Below are 16396 nucleotides of genomic sequence, written 5' to 3'. Positions count from 1 at the left end.
CTGTAACCATGCAGAATTAACCCTGTAACCACACACAATTAACCCTGTAACCACACACAATTAACCCTGTAACCACACACAATTAACCCTGTAACCACACACAATTAACCAGGTAACCACACAGAATTAACCCTGTAACCACACACAATTAACCCTGTAACCACACACAATTAACCCTGTAACCACGCAGAATTAACCCTGTAACCACACACAATTAACCCTGTAACCACACACAATTAACCCTGTAACCATGCAGAATTAACCCTGTAACCACACACAATTAACCCTGTAACCACACACAATTAACCCTGTAACCACACACAATTAACCCTGTAACCACACACAATTAACCCTGTAACCACACACAATTAACCCTGTAACCACGCATAATTAACCCTGTAACCATGCAGAATTAACCCTGTAACCACTCACAATTAACCCTGTACCCACACACAATTAACCCTGTAACCACACACAATTAACCCTGTAACCACACACAATTCACCCTGTAACCACACACAATTAACCCTGTAACCATGCAGAATTAACCCTGTAACCACACACAATTAAACCTGTACCCACACACAATTAACCCTGTAACCACACACAATTAACCCTGTAACCACACACAATTAACCCTGTAACCAGGCAGAATTAACCCTGTAACCACACACAATTAACCCTGTAACCACACACAATTAACCCTGTACCGACACACAATTAACCCTGTACCCACACACAATTAACCCTGTAACCACACACAATTAACCCTGTAACCACACACAATTAACCCTGTAACCACACACAACTAACCCTGTAACCATGCAGAATTAACCCTGTAACCACACACAATTAACCCTGTAACCACACACAATTAACCCTGTAACCACACACAATTAATCCTGTAACCATGCAGAATTAACCCTGTAACCACACACAATTAACCCTGTAACCACACACAATTAACACTGTAACCACACACAATTAACCCTGTAACCACACACAATTAACCCTGTAACCACACACAATTAACCCTGTAACCATACAGAATTAACCCTGTAACCACACACAATTAACCCTGTAACCATGCAGAATTAACCCTGTAACCACACACAATTAACCCTGTAACCACACACAATTAACCCTGTAACCATGCAGAATTAACCCTGTAACCACACACAATTAACCCTGTAACCACACACAATTAACCCTGTAACCATGCAGAATTAGCCCTGTAACCACACACAATTAACCCTGTAACCACACACAATTAACCCTGTAACCACACACAATTAATCCTGTAACCATGCAGAATTAACCCTGTAACCACACACAATTAACCCTGTAACCACACACAATTAACCCTGTAACCACAAACAATTAACCCTGTAACCAAACACAATTACCCCTGTAACCATACAGAATTAACCCTGTAACCACACACAATTAACCCTGTAACCATGCAGAATTAACCCTGTAACCACACACAATTAACCCTGTAACCACACACAATTAACCCTGTAACCATGCAGAATTAACCCTGTAACCACACACAATTAACCCTGTACCCACACACAATTAACCCTGTAACCACACACAATTAACCCTGTAACCACACACAATAAACCCTGTAACCACACACAATTAACCCTGTAACCACACACAATTAACCCTGTAACCATGCAGAATTAACCCTGTAACCACACACAATTAACCCTGTAACCACACACAATTAACCCTGTACCCACACACAATTAACCCTGTAACCACACACAATTAACCCTGTAACCACACACAATTAACCCTGTAACCACACACAATTAACCCTGTAACCATGCAGAATTAACCCTGTAACCACACACAATTAACCCTGTAACCACACACAATTAACCCTGTAACCACACACAATTAATCCTGTAACCATGCAGAATTAACCCTGTAACCACACACAATTAACCCTGTAACCACACACAATTAACCCTGTAACCACACACAATTAACCCTGTAACCACACACAATTAACCCTGTAACCACACACAATTAACCCTGTAACCACACACAATTAACCCTGTAACCACACACAATTAACCCTGTAACCATGCAGAATTAACCCTGTAACCACACACAATTAACCCTGTAACCATGCAGAATAAACCCTGTAACCATGCAGAATTAACCCTGTAACCACACACAATTAACCCTGTAACCACACACAATTAACCCTGTAACCACACACAATTAACCCTGTAACCACACACAATTAACCCTGTAACCATGCAGAATTAACCCTCTAACCACACACAATTAACCCTGTAACCACACACAATTAACCCTGTAACCACACACAATTAACCCTGTAACCATGCAGAATTAACCCTGTAACCACACACAATTAACCCTGTAACCACACACAATTAACCCTGTAACCACACACAATTAACCCTGTAACCACACACAATTAACCCTGTAACCACGCAGAATTAACCCTGTAACCACACACAATTAACCCTGTAACCATGCATAATTAACCCTGTAACCACACACAATTAACCCTGTAACCACACACAATTAACCGTGTAACCACATACAATTAACCCTGTAACCACGCAGAATTAACCCTGTAACCACACACAATTAACCCTGTAACCACACACAATTAACCCTGTAACCACACACAATTAACCCTGTAACCACACACAATTAACCCTGTAACCACACACAATTAACCAGGTAACCACACAGAATTAACCCTGTAACCACACACAATTAACCCTGTAACCACACACAATTAACCCTGTAACCACGCAGAATTAACCCTGTAACCACACACAATTAACCCTGTAACCACACACAATTAACCCTGTAACCATGCAGAATTAACCCTGTAACCACACACAATTAACCCTGTAACCACACACAATTAACCCTGTAACCACACACAATTAACCCTGTAACCACACACAATTAACCCTGTAACCACACACAATTAACCCTGTAACCACGCATAATTAACCCTGTAACCATGCAGAATTAACCCTGTAACCACACACAATTAACCCTGTACCCACACACAATTAACCCTGTAACCACACACAATTAACCCTGTAACCACACACAATTAACCCTGTAACCACACACAATTAACCCTTTAACCATGCATAATTAACCCTGTAACCACACACATTTTACCCTGTACCCACACACAATTAACCCTGTAACCACACACAATTAACCCTGTAACCACACACAATAAACCCTGTAACCACACACAATTAACCCTGTAACCACACACAATTAACCCTGTAACCAGGCAGAATTAACCCTGTAACCACACACAATTAACCCTGTAACCACACACAATTAACCCTGTACCGACACACAATTAACCCTGTACCCACACACAATTAACCCTGTAACCACACACAATTAACCCTGTAACCACACACAATTAACCCTGTAACCACACACAATTAACCCTGTAACCATGCAGAATTAACCCTGTAACCACACACAATTAATCCTGTAACCACACACAATTAACCCTGTAACCACACACAATTAATCCTGTAACCATGCAGAATTAACCCTGTAACCACACACAATTAACCCTGTAACCACACACAATTAACACTGTAACCACACACAATTAACCCTGTAACCACACACAATTAATCCTGTAACCATGCAGAATTAACCCTGTAACCACACACAATTAACCCTGTAACCACACACAATTAACACTGTAACCACACACAATTAACCCTGTAACCACACACAATTAACCCTGTAACCACACACAATTAACCCTGTAACCATACAGAATTAACCCTGTAACCACACACAATTAACCCTGTAACCATGCAGAATTAACCCTGTAACCACACACAATTAACCCTGTAACCACACACAATTAACCCTGTAACCACACACAATTAATCCTGTAACCATGCAGAATTAACCCTGTAACCACACACAATTAACCCTGTAACCACACACAATTAACCCTGTAACCACACACAATTAACCCTGTAACCAAACACAATTAACCCTGTAACCATACAGAATTAACCCTGTAACCACACACAATTAACCCTGTAACCATGCAGAATTAACCCTGTAACCACACACAATTAACCCTGTAACCACACACAATTAACCCTGTAACCATGCAGAATTAACCCTGTAACCACACACAATTAACCCTGTACCCACACACAATTAACCCTGTAACCACACACAATTAACCCTGTAACCACACACAATAAACCCTGTAACCACACACAATTAACCCTGTAACCACACACAATTAACCCTGTAACCATGCAGAATTAACCCTGTAACCACACACAATTAACCCTGTAACCACACACAATTAACCCTGTACCCACACACAATTAACCCTGTAACCACACACAATTAACCCTGTAACCACACACAATTAACCCTGTAACCACACACAATTAACCCTGTAACCATGCAGAATTAACCCTGTAACCACACACAATTAACCCTGTAACCACACACAATTAACCCTGTAACCACACACAATTAATCCTGTAACCATGCAGAATTAACCCTGTAACCACACACAATTAACCCTGTAACCACACACAATTAACACTGTAACCACACACAATTAACCCTGTAACCACACACAATTAACCCTGTAACCACACACAATTAACCCTGTACCCATACAGAATTAACCCTGTAACCACACACAATTAACCCTGTAACCATGCAGAATTAACCCTGTAACCACACACAATTAACCCTGTAACCACACACAATTAACCCTGTAACCATGCAGAATTAACCCTGTAACCACACACAATTAACCCTGTAACCACACACAATTAACCCTGTAACCATGCAGAATTAACCCTGTAACCACACACAATTAACCCTGTAACCACACACAATTAACCCTGTAACCACACACAATTAATCCTGTAACCATGCAGAATTAACCCTGTAACCACACACAATTAACCCTGTAACCACACACAATTAACCCTGTAACCACACACAATTAACCCTGTAACCAAACACAATTAACCCTGTAACCATACAGAATTAACCCTGTAACCACACACAATTAACCCTGTAACCATGCAGAATTAACCCTGTAACCACACACAATTAACCCTGTAAACACACACAATTAACCCTGTAACCACACACAATTAACCCTGTAACCACACACAATTAACCCTGTAACCATACACAATTAACCCTGTAACCACGCAGAATTAACCCTGTAACCACACACAATTAACCCTGTAACCACACACAATTAACCCTGTAACCACACACAATTAACCCTGTAACCACGCAGAATTAACCCTGTAACCACGCAGAATTAACCCTGTAACCACACACAATTAACCCTGTAACCACACACAATTAACCCTGTAACCACACACAATTAACCCTGTAACCACGCAGAATTAACCCTGTAACCACACACAATTAACCCTGTAACCATGCAGAATTAACCCTGTAACCACACACAATTAACCCTGTACCCACACACAATTAACCCTGTAACCATGCAGAATTAACCCTGTAACCACACACAATTAACCCTGTAACCACACACAATTAACCCTGTAACCACACACAATTAACCCTGTAACCACACACAATAAACCCTGTAACCACACACAATTAACCCTGTAACCACACACAATTAACCCTGTAACCATGCATAATTAACCCTGTAACCACACACAATTAACCCTGTAACCACACACAATTAACCCTGTAACCACACACAATTAACCCTGTAACCACGCAGAATTAACCCTGTAACCACGCAGAATTAACCCTGTAACCACACACAATTAACCCTGTAACCACACACAATTAACCCTGTAACCACACACAATTAACCCTGTAACCACGCAGAATTAACCCTGTAACCATGCAGAATTAACCCTGTAACCACACACAATTAACCCTGTACCCACACACAATTAACCCTGTAACCATGCAGAATTAACCCTGTAACCACACACAATTAACACTGTAACCACACACAATTAACCCTGTAACCATGCAGATTTAACCCTGTAACCACACACAATTAACCCTGTAACCACACAGAATTAACCCTGTAACCACACAGAATTAACCCTGTAACCACACACAATTAACCCTGTAACCATGCAGAATTAACCCTGTAACCACACACAATTGACCCTGTAACCACACAGAATTAACCCTGTAACCACACACAATTAACCCTGTAACCACGCAGAATTAACCCTGTAACCACGCAGAATCAACCCTGTAACCACACACAATTAACCCTGTAACCACACACAATTAACCCTGTAACCACGCAGAATTAACCCTGTAACCACGCAGAATTAACCCTGTAACCACACACAATTAACCCTGTAACCACGCAGAATTAACCCTGTGACCACACACAATTAACCCTGTAACCACACACAATTAACCCTGTAACCACACACAATTAACCCTGTAACCACGCAGAATTAACCCTGTAACCACACACAATTAACCCTGTAACCATGCAGAATTAACCCTGTAACCACACACAATTAACCCTGTACCCACACACAATTAACCCTGTAACCATGCAGAATTAACCCTGTAACCACACACAATTAACCCTGTAACCACACACAATTAACCCTGTAACCATGCAGATTTAACCCTGTAACCACACACAATTAACCCTGTAACCACACAGAATTAACCCTGTAACCACACAGAATTAACCCTGTAACCACACACAATTAACCCTGTAACCATGCAGAATTAACCCTGTAACCACACACAATTGACCCTGTAACCACACAGAATTAACCCTGTAACCACACACAATTAACCCTGTAACCACGCAGAATTAACCCTGTAACCACACAGAATCAACCCTTTAACCACGCAGAATTTTTGCGTCAAATAGACGTTCATCCATAATAGGTTGAATTTTGAAGGGAAAGTATTACATCTTACTGCAGCTTTAACCTTGTCTGTGTGTCTGAGTGGACTGAGGGAAAAGCTCTCCTCCCTGAGTGAAAGAGTGCGTACGTGCTTACGTGTGTGTGCGCATGACAGAGAGAGGTGTGTGAGAGGTGTGTGAGAGAGAGATATGTGCGTGTGGGAGAGAGAGATATGTGTGTGTGAGAGAGTGATATGTGTGAGAGAGAGATATGTGTGTGTGTGAGAGAAAGAGATATGTGTGTGTGAGAGAGAAGATGTGTGTGTGTTTGTGTGTGTGTGTGAGAGAGTTATGTTTGAGAGATATGTGTGTGTGAGAGAATATGTGTGTGTGTGTTTGTGTGTGTGTGTGTGAGAGAGGTATGTGTGAGAGATATGTGTGTGTGAGACAAAGATATGTGTGGGAGAGAGAAACATTGTGTGTGAGAGACAAAGATATGTGTGTGAGAGAGGTGTGTGTGTGAGAGAGGTATGTGTGAGAGAGAGATATGTGTGTGTGTGTGAGAGAGAGAGATATGTGTGTGAGAGAGAATATATGTATGTGTGTGTGTGTGTGTGTGAGAGAGGTATGTGTGAGAGATATGTGTGTGTGAGACAAAGATATGTGTGTGAGAGAGAGAGATGTGTGTGTGAGAGAGGTATGTGTGAGAGAGATATGTGAGAGAGCTCTGCCTTATCTCAGTTCACTGGTCACGATAACAACACCCACCCGTAGCACACGTTCCAGGAGGTATATCTCACTGATCATCCCCAAAGCCAACAATCATTTGGCCGCCTTTCTTTCCAGTTCTCTGCTGCCTATGACTGGAACAAATTGCAAAAATCGCTGAATTTGGAGACTTTTATTTCCCTCACCAACTGTAAACATCAACTATCTGAGCAGCTAACCGATCGCTACGGCTGTACATAGTCCATCTGTAAATAGCCCACCCAATCTACCTACCTCATCTCCATACTGTTTTTATTTTATTTACTTTTCTGCTCTTTTGCAAACCAGTATCTCTACTTGCACATCATCATCTGCTCATTTATCACTCCAATATTAATCTGCTAAATTGTAATAATTCGCTCCTATGGCCTATTTATTGCCTACCTCCTCATGCCGTTTTGTCACACCTTGGCCATAGAGAGGCTTTTATTCTCTATTTTGGTTAGGCCAGGGTGTGACTAGAGTGGGCATTCTAGTTTCTTTATTTCTATGTTTTCTATTTCTTTGTTTTTGGCCGAGTGTGTTTCCCAATCAGAGGCAGCTGTCTATCGTTGTCTCTGATTGGGAATCATACTTAGGCAGCCTTTTTCCCACCTGGGTTTTGTGGGTAGTTATTTTACTGTTTAGTGTCTGCACCTGACAGAACTGTTTCGTTTTTTCACTTTGTTATTTTGGTTAGAGTGTTTTTGAGTAATAAAGTATCATGAACACTTACCACGCTGCGTTCTGGTCCATGCCTTCCGACGAGAGACGTTACAGAACTACCCACCACCAAAGGAACAAGAAGTGTGGCCAGGAGGAGCAGGGATCCTGGGCCCGGGAGAAGAGTGAGTGGAGGACCTCATGGACTTGGGAGGAGGTTATGGCAGGGGACAAGACCCTGCCATGGAAACAGGCGGAAACAGCAAGGGAGGAACGGCGGAGATACCAGGATGAGGCAAGCATGAGAGGCAGCCTCCTAATTCTTTTGGGGTGGGGCACACGGGAAGAGTGGCAGAGTCGGGGTTCAGACCTGAGCCAACTCCTCGTGCTTACCGTGGGGAGCAAGTGACCGGTTCTGCGCACCATGTTATCCAGTTCTGTGCACCATGCCTTCAGTGCGCATCCACAGCCCGGTGCGCTCTGTGCAAGCTCCCCGCAGTGGCCGTGCTAGAGTGGGCATTCAGCCAGGACGGATTGTGCAGGCTCAGCGTTCCTGGCCTCTGGTGCATCTCTTCAGCCCAGGTTATCCTGCGCCAGCTCTACGCACGGTGTCCCCGGTTCGCCAGCAAAGCCTGGTGCGGCCTGTTCCAGCCCCCGCACTTGCCGGGCTAACGGAGGTATCCAGCCAGGACGAGTTATGCCAGCTCTGCGCTCCAGACCTCCGGTGCACCTCCACATTCCAGTGTGTTCTGCGCTGGCTCTACACATTATGCCTCCAGTGTGCCGTCATAGCCCAGTGCGTCCTGTGCCAGCTCTCCACACTCACCGAGCTAAAGTGAGTATCCAGTCAGGACGCGTTGTGGCAGCTCCACGTAGCAGGCTTCCAGTACGTCTCCTCAGTCCTTTGAGACCTGTTCCGGATCCATGTACAAAGCCTCCAGTGATGATCCATGGCACGAAGCCTCCAGTGATGATCCATGGCACGAAGCCTCCAGTGATGATCCATGGCACGAAGCCTCCAGTGATGATCCATGGCACGAAGCCTCCAGTGATGATCCATGGCACGAAGCCTCCAGTGATGATCCATGGCACGAAGCCTCCAGTGATGATCCATGGCACGAAGCCTGCAGTGATGATCCATGGCACGAAGCTTGCAGTGATGATCCATGGCACAAAGCCTCCAGCATTGATCCGCGATCCAGAGCCTCCGCGACCGTCCCCAGTCCTGAGCCTCCAGCGACGGTCCCCAATCGGGAGACTCGATGATCTGCGGCCCGGTTCCTCCAGTGAAGGTCCATGCACTAGGGCCGCCCCCAAAGCGGAGGGATCCTTTGGGGGGGGGGGGGGTGTACTGTCACGTGAATAGGGTGGGCATTCTAGTTTATTTATTTAATTTTTTTCTATTTCTTTGTTTTTGGCCGAGTGTATTTCCCAATCAGAGGCAGCTGTCTATCGTTGTCTCTGATTGGGAATACTTAGGCAGCCTTTTACCCACCTGTGTTTTATGGGTAGTTATTTTCTGCTTAGTGTCAGCACCTTTTCACTTTATTATTTTGGTTCGAGTGTTTTTGAGTAATAAAGTATCATGAACACTTACCACTCTGCGTTTTGGTCCATGCCTTCCGACGAGAGACTATACACTTTTGCACACACTGTATATAGCCTTTCTTTTTTCTACTGTGTCATTGACTTGTTTATTGTGATATTGGCTTGTTTATTGTTTACTCCATGTGTAACTCTGTGTTGTTGTCTGTGACACACTGCTTTGCTTTATCTTTGCCAGGTCGCAGTTGCAAATGAGAACTTGTTCTCAACTAGCCTACCTGGTTAAATAAAGGTGAAATAAAAATGTGTGTGTGTGTGAGAGAGAGATATGTGCGTGAGAGAGAGAGAGATGTGTGTGTGTGTGTGTGTGTGTGTGAGAGAGAGGTATGTGTGTAAACAGAGATGTGTGTGTGAGTATGTGTGTGTGTGCGTGCGTGTGTGTGAGAGTTATGTGTGAGAGAGGTGTGTGTGTGTGTGTGTGTGTGAGAGATGTGTGTGTGTGAGAGAATGTGTGTGTGTGAGACGGAGCTGTGTGTGTGAGAGTGAGAGATATGTGTGTGTGAGACAGAGTTGTGTGTGTGTGAGAGAGAGATATGTGTGTGAGACAGAGCTGTGTGTGTGTGAGAGAGAGATGTGTGTGTGTGAGACAGAGCTGTGTGTGTGAGAGTGAAAGATATGTGTGTGTGTGAGAGAGAGATGTGTGTGTGAGAGAGAGATATGTGTGTGTGAGAGAGAGATATGTGTGTGTGTGAGACAGAGCTGTGTGTGTGTGAGAGAGAGAGGTGTGTGTGTGAGACAGAGCTGTGTGTGTGAGAGAGAGATGTGTGTGAGACAGAGGTGTGTGTGTGAGAGTGAGAGATATGTGTGTGTGAGACAGAGGTGTGTGTGTGTGAGAGTGAGAGATATGTGTGTGTGAGACAGAGCTGTGTGTGTGTGAGAGAGAGATATGTGTGTGTGAGAGAGAGATATGTGTGTGTGTGTGAGACAGAGCTGTGTGTGTGAGAGAGAGAGGTGTGTGTGTGAGACAGAGCTGTGTGTGTGAGAGAGAGATGTGTGTGTGAGAGAGAGATGTGTGTGTGTGAGACAGAGGAGTGTGTGTGAGAGAGAGATATGTGTGTGTGCTGAAGGTTACTTTTGATTCTAATCTCTCCTGATCTATCCTTCTATCCTCCTCCACTTTTCTTCTCTCTCTTTCATTCTTTCCTTCCTCCCAGGTCTGTCTGTCACAAAACCTTGGCAACTTCTCTGAAAGTGCCTTCAACAAACTGACACGTTGTGTGTGTGTGTGAGCTAATCGAACTGACATTCAAGAAGTAGATTTGTTAATTGGACCTGCTCTGTCATTTCTTGATTTCTTGATTAGATTTTTGGATTATTTGTATATTTGTATTTTATTCGCGAGACATTCTACTACTAGAAACGTAAGCATTTCATTGCACCTGTTATAACACCTGCAAATCTGTGAACGTGACCAATAAACTTTGACTTGATTTAGAACAATGTAATTTTAAAGTTAACCCAAAATTTAATTTGAATCCAATACTATCTGCAGTGATCACTTCCTTTTCTATATATTTTTTTCTGTTGTAAATGTATGCCACTTCCTAGACACTGGTTTGGCTGTGTGCTCTTTCCCTACCCCTACCCCCCCCCCCCCATCTCTCTCTCTCTCTCGCTCTCTCTCTGTTTGTGTGTGTGCGTGCGAATGCATGTCTGTGTGAGTGAGTGAGTGAATGAGTGAGTGAGTGTGTAACACGCTGGTAATGATCTTGGTGGTTAACAGGGATTATGTTGGCGTGTTCGGAGTCAAGTGGAATCCAATAGAAACATTGATCAGTTCAGGATTGAGAGCTGGTTTCCAATAGGGGTTGTGGACAGGCCAAATGAACTGAGTGTCTGTAACGGTCGTCGTATGAAGAAGGTGTGGACCAAAGCGCAGCGTGGTAAGTGTTCATGTTATTTCTTATTTAAACTGAACACAAAACAAAATAACAAAGAGAATGAACGAAAACGAAACAGTCCTGTCAGGTGCAGAAACACAAAACAGAAAACAACTACCCACAAATCATAGTGGAAAAAACAGGCTGCCTAAGTATGGTTCTCAATCAGAGACAATGATAAACAGTTGCCTCTGATTGGGGGTGGGCATTCTATGTGTTGTTCTATGTTTTTGTATTTCTGTGTTTGGCCATACCAGGCCAAACACAGAAATACAAAAACATAGAACAACACATAGAATGCCCACCCCAACTCACGCCCTGACCAAACTAAAATAGAGACATAAAAACGGAACTAAGGTCAGGACGCGACAGTGTCTGATGGGCGAGAGAGAGCGAGAAAGCGAGTGAGCGAGAGAGCGAAAGAGAGCGAAGGTGAAGGAGAGAGATAGGTTGTAGCTGAAATGCTGCCCAAGCTATTGGGTACTGAGATTGGACATGGCTGTTTCCCCATGGTATTACGGATTAAAGCTTTCCTCAGCCAATACACTGTATGTCATGCTATCGTCATCACACACACACACAATATTTAGCTGATACACTGTATGTCATGCTATCGTCACCACACACACACACAATATTTAGCTGATACACTGTATGTCATGCTATCGTCACCACACACACACACACACTATTTAGCTGATACACTGTGTGCCATGCTATCGTCATCACACACACACACACTATTTAGCTGATACACTGTATGGCCAGGCAAGTCAGTATTCAACGTACATCTGAGAACGTTGGGAGATGATGTGGAAACCGGCCACTAGGGGCAACCAGGAGCACTGCTACCTTCATGTAGGTTTTGGTTTTATTAGGGCATTGTGCATGAGGATGGTGGATGGGCGTAAGCATCTGCCTCTGATTCCAGAGGTTGCATGTTTGGAATCCAGCGATAGAAAGTCATTTTTTATATTTTCGTTTTAAGTCTCTAAAACGTAAACCCTAACCTTAACTAACCTTAAAAATTCTGAATTAATGTCTAAACTTAACCGTAAACACTTGCAGGCATATGTGAATGGCAAGGACAAACCTGAAGTATCCAAAGAACAGTGTACAATAGCACATTGTACCCTAAGGCACTCTGTTGTTCTGGCACATAGGTAGACAAATGGGTCAGTTCCATTAAATCTGTTGGCTGTGTCGGTTATGACCTTGGTCTGATGTGTGTTAAATGGAATGGATTGTGTTTTGTACGCATACAAATGGACACACAAACACACACAAACGCGTATGCACACACACACCCACACCCACACCCACACCCACACACACACACACACACACACACACACACACACACACACACACACGCCCACACTTTGTTGAGTGATATATGAGAGTTGTTGTTTTACCACAAATGAAAAATAAACTGGGTGAATGTGTGTGTTACAGGGAGGAGGTCACTAAAAGATAAATCCACACATATACTGTATGTAAACAGATAAACAGTTCAATCAGTCTGTATGCGTGTGTGCGTTTGGGGGGAGGGGGGTGGTGTGGGGTGCACGCATGTGTGAGTGAGTGTGCAAACGTATATGTGTATCTGTGTTACCTGTGGTGGTAGGGCTGTTGGTAGCAGTAGGTATGCTGGGTGTTTCTCCCAGTACCAGTCGTACTCTCTTAGCATGTGTCTTTCCCTGGTAGTGAGACTGGGCCACGATGGCCGACGTGAAGAACATATTACACAACGTACAGCACTTATTCCTGTCCACCTCTGTCTCAGCACTGCCCTGAAGGGAGGAGAGGAGAGAGGAATGGAGGGGAGGAGAGCGAGGGGAGAGAGAGGGGGAGGAAGAAGGAGGGAGGAGAAGTAAGAGAGAAAAAACGTCATACAAAGTATAGCAGTTATGCTGTTCACCTCTGGATATGTGGGGTCCCACATAAGAAAATACTTTAGTTTACTTTAGTATAAATAATGTCGTATCACTATAGTTAAAAAACGGTAGTGTTTTTGTTGACTGTAGTATACTGTAGTATTTACTATAGTGTTTTTGCAGATATTACTGTATTATACTGTAGTATTTACTGTAGTGCTTTTGCAGACATTACTGTGGTATTGTTTTATTATCTTTAAAATAAAAGTGTGAGGGATCGAGGGGAGGAGAAAGAGAGAGAGAGAGAGAGAGAGAGAGAGAGAGAGAGAGAGAGAGAGAGAGAGAGAGAGAGAGAGAGAGAGAGAGAGAGAGAGAGAGGAAACGAGGGAAAGAACATATTAAGAAAAGTATAGAATGTATTCCTGTCCACCTCTGCTGAACTGTCTTATGGAGAGGAGAGAAGAGGGGAATGGAGTGGAGGAGAGGGATGATGAGGATCTGTTGGCACAGTTTTCCTCCTCCCTCTCTCTCTCTCACTCTTCTTTCTCTTTTTCTCTCCCTTTCTCTATTTCTCCCTCACTCTTTCTTTTCACAACACTCCTTCTCTTTCGCGCATGTGTCAAATTGAGTGCAGTGATAGAAATATGTCTTTGGTGTTGTGTGTGTGTTTGTATGTCTGTGTGGGTGCATGTGTCTGGCGCTGTGTCAGTGTGTGTTAACGTCACATAAAGGATCTGAGAGTTTGGAACACCTCTACCTTCCAGGGCTCTTTTCTCTCTCTCCTTTCTCTCTTATTTTTGCATTTTCTTTTTCTGTTTTTGTCTGTTTCCTCTCTGTGGAAGGGTTAGCTAGCAATGTCAAGAAACCAATTTGCATGCTTCAATGGGGCAGAAGTCAGTGAGTTATTGTGACAATGACAAGAAACTGCCACGTGGAGAATCGTGACTCATTTCAACTAGTTTCATCTTGTTCTTGATACCATGTCTTGTTTATATATTTTTAGTTGTTGTTGTTGTAATTTTAACCCCTTTTTTCTCCCCAAATTCGTGATTTTTGCGATCTCATCGCTGCAACTCCAAACGGGCTCGAGAGAGGCGAAGGTCGAGTTATACGTCCTTCTGAAACATCAAACCTCACTTCTTAAAACCCGCTCGCTTAATCTGGAAGCCAGCTGCACCAATGTGTCGGAGGTAACACCGTTCAACTGATGACCAAAGTCAGCCTGCAGGTGGCCGGGTCGCCATAAGTAGTCGCTAGAGCGCCATCAGCCAAGTGACCTGAAATCAGTCTAAAACACCTCAAGACAAGGGCCTCCCGAGTGGTCTAATGCACTGCATCACTACAGCCTGGGGTTCAATCCCAGATGCTGTCATAACCAGCCAAACCTTCCCCTATCCCGGACGACGTTGGGCCAATTGTGCACCGCCCTATGGGACTCCTGTTCAAGGCCTGTTGTGACAGCACCTGGGATCTAACCCCAGGCTGTAATGACGCCGCAACACTGCGATGCAGTGCCTTAGACCGCTGTGCCACTCGGGAGGCCCTTGTCTTGAGGTGTTTTGACTGATTTCAGGTAAATGCTAATATGGCAACAATTCGCTAGCTAGCTAACCAACTGTAACGATGTATTTGAGAGATAACAATTGCTCATTATGCAAATGTATTTATGTTTTCAATAAACATTGGGGACAAAATATCGTTTTTATGTTGTCATCAATCTAAGTCAAACCCATCTGTTTTTCCTCATAGTTCCTCATTGCACTCTCCGGTTTTGTTGCCAAACAACCAAGGACACATCTAGTGGGTAAATGGGCACCCTCTCAATCTCTGTCACTGTTCCTCTGTTTTTTTAATCTTCATATCTTTTGTCTACAAGTTGAAAATGGTTCTCTCAATATTTCTCTCACTACTTTTAAGGAGGTGAAATGTGTTATCTCAGTCCATCTCCTCACACACACACACCCCCCTCACCATCCCTTCATTCCTATTCTCATCTTCCCCTGTGTCGTCTCCTGCTGCGATCGTGTTAGAGTTAACCCCTCAATGAACCAGATATCAACCTCCCTCTATCTCAGTCCCCTTCTCTCTCTCATCCCTCTATCTCTGTCCCCTTCTCTCTCTCATCCCTCTATATCTCTGTCCCCTTCTCTCTCTCATCCCTCTATCTCTGTCCCCTTCTCTCTCTCATCCCTCTATCTCTGTCCCCTTCTCTCTCTCATCCCTCTATCTCTCTGTCCCCTTCTCTCTTAATCTCACTCTATCTCTGTCCCCTTCTCTGTCATCCTCCCTCTATCTCTGTCCCCTTCTCTCTCATCATCCCTCTATCTCTCTGTCCCTTTCTCTCTCATCCTCCCTCTATCAATTCAATTCAAGGGGCTTTATTGGCATGGGAAACATGTGTTAACATTGCCAAAGCAAGTGAGGTAGATATTATACAAAAGTGAAATAAACAATAAAAATTAACAGTAAACATTACACATACAGAAGTTTCAAAACAATAAAGACATTACAAATGTTATATTATATATATATATACACAGTGTTGTAACAATGTACAAATAGTTAAAGTACATAAGGGAAAATAAATAAGCATAAATATGGGTTGTATTTACAATGGTGTTTGTTCTTCACTGGTTGCCCTTTTCTTGTGGCAACAGGTCACAAATCTTGCTGCTGTGATGGCACACTGCGGAACTTCACCCAGTAGA

General features: G+C 43.5%; 1 protein-coding gene and 1 long non-coding RNA gene across 5 annotated transcripts in view; one reads left to right on the top strand and one right to left on the bottom strand.

The window, feature by feature from the left end:
* Window positions 1-13802, bottom strand: part of LOC149972555 (zinc finger matrin-type protein 4-like) — a 40226-nt gene extending 26424 nt beyond the window's left edge. The window contains exon 1 of the mRNA XM_090217205.1: window positions 13427-13802. Within this exon, the coding sequence (XP_090073331.1) occupies window positions 13427-13553 (127 nt within the window). The 5' untranslated portion in view covers window positions 13554-13802. The remainder of the gene's footprint in view (window positions 1-13426) is intronic.
* Window positions 1-16396, top strand: part of LOC149972554 (uncharacterized) — a 365695-nt gene that overhangs the window by 134864 nt on the left and 214435 nt on the right. The gene's annotated exons all lie outside the window — the stretch shown is intronic.

The sequence above is a fragment of the Oncorhynchus mykiss genome, chromosome 23, assembly GCF_057628025.1.
Source record: "Oncorhynchus mykiss isolate SJ-2025 chromosome 23, ASM5762802v1, whole genome shotgun sequence".
Classification (NCBI taxonomy): Eukaryota; Metazoa; Chordata; class Actinopteri; order Salmoniformes; family Salmonidae; genus Oncorhynchus; species Oncorhynchus mykiss.
Note: the sequence above shows the minus strand (reverse complement) of the source record. Positions and strands in the feature narration are given on the sequence as shown.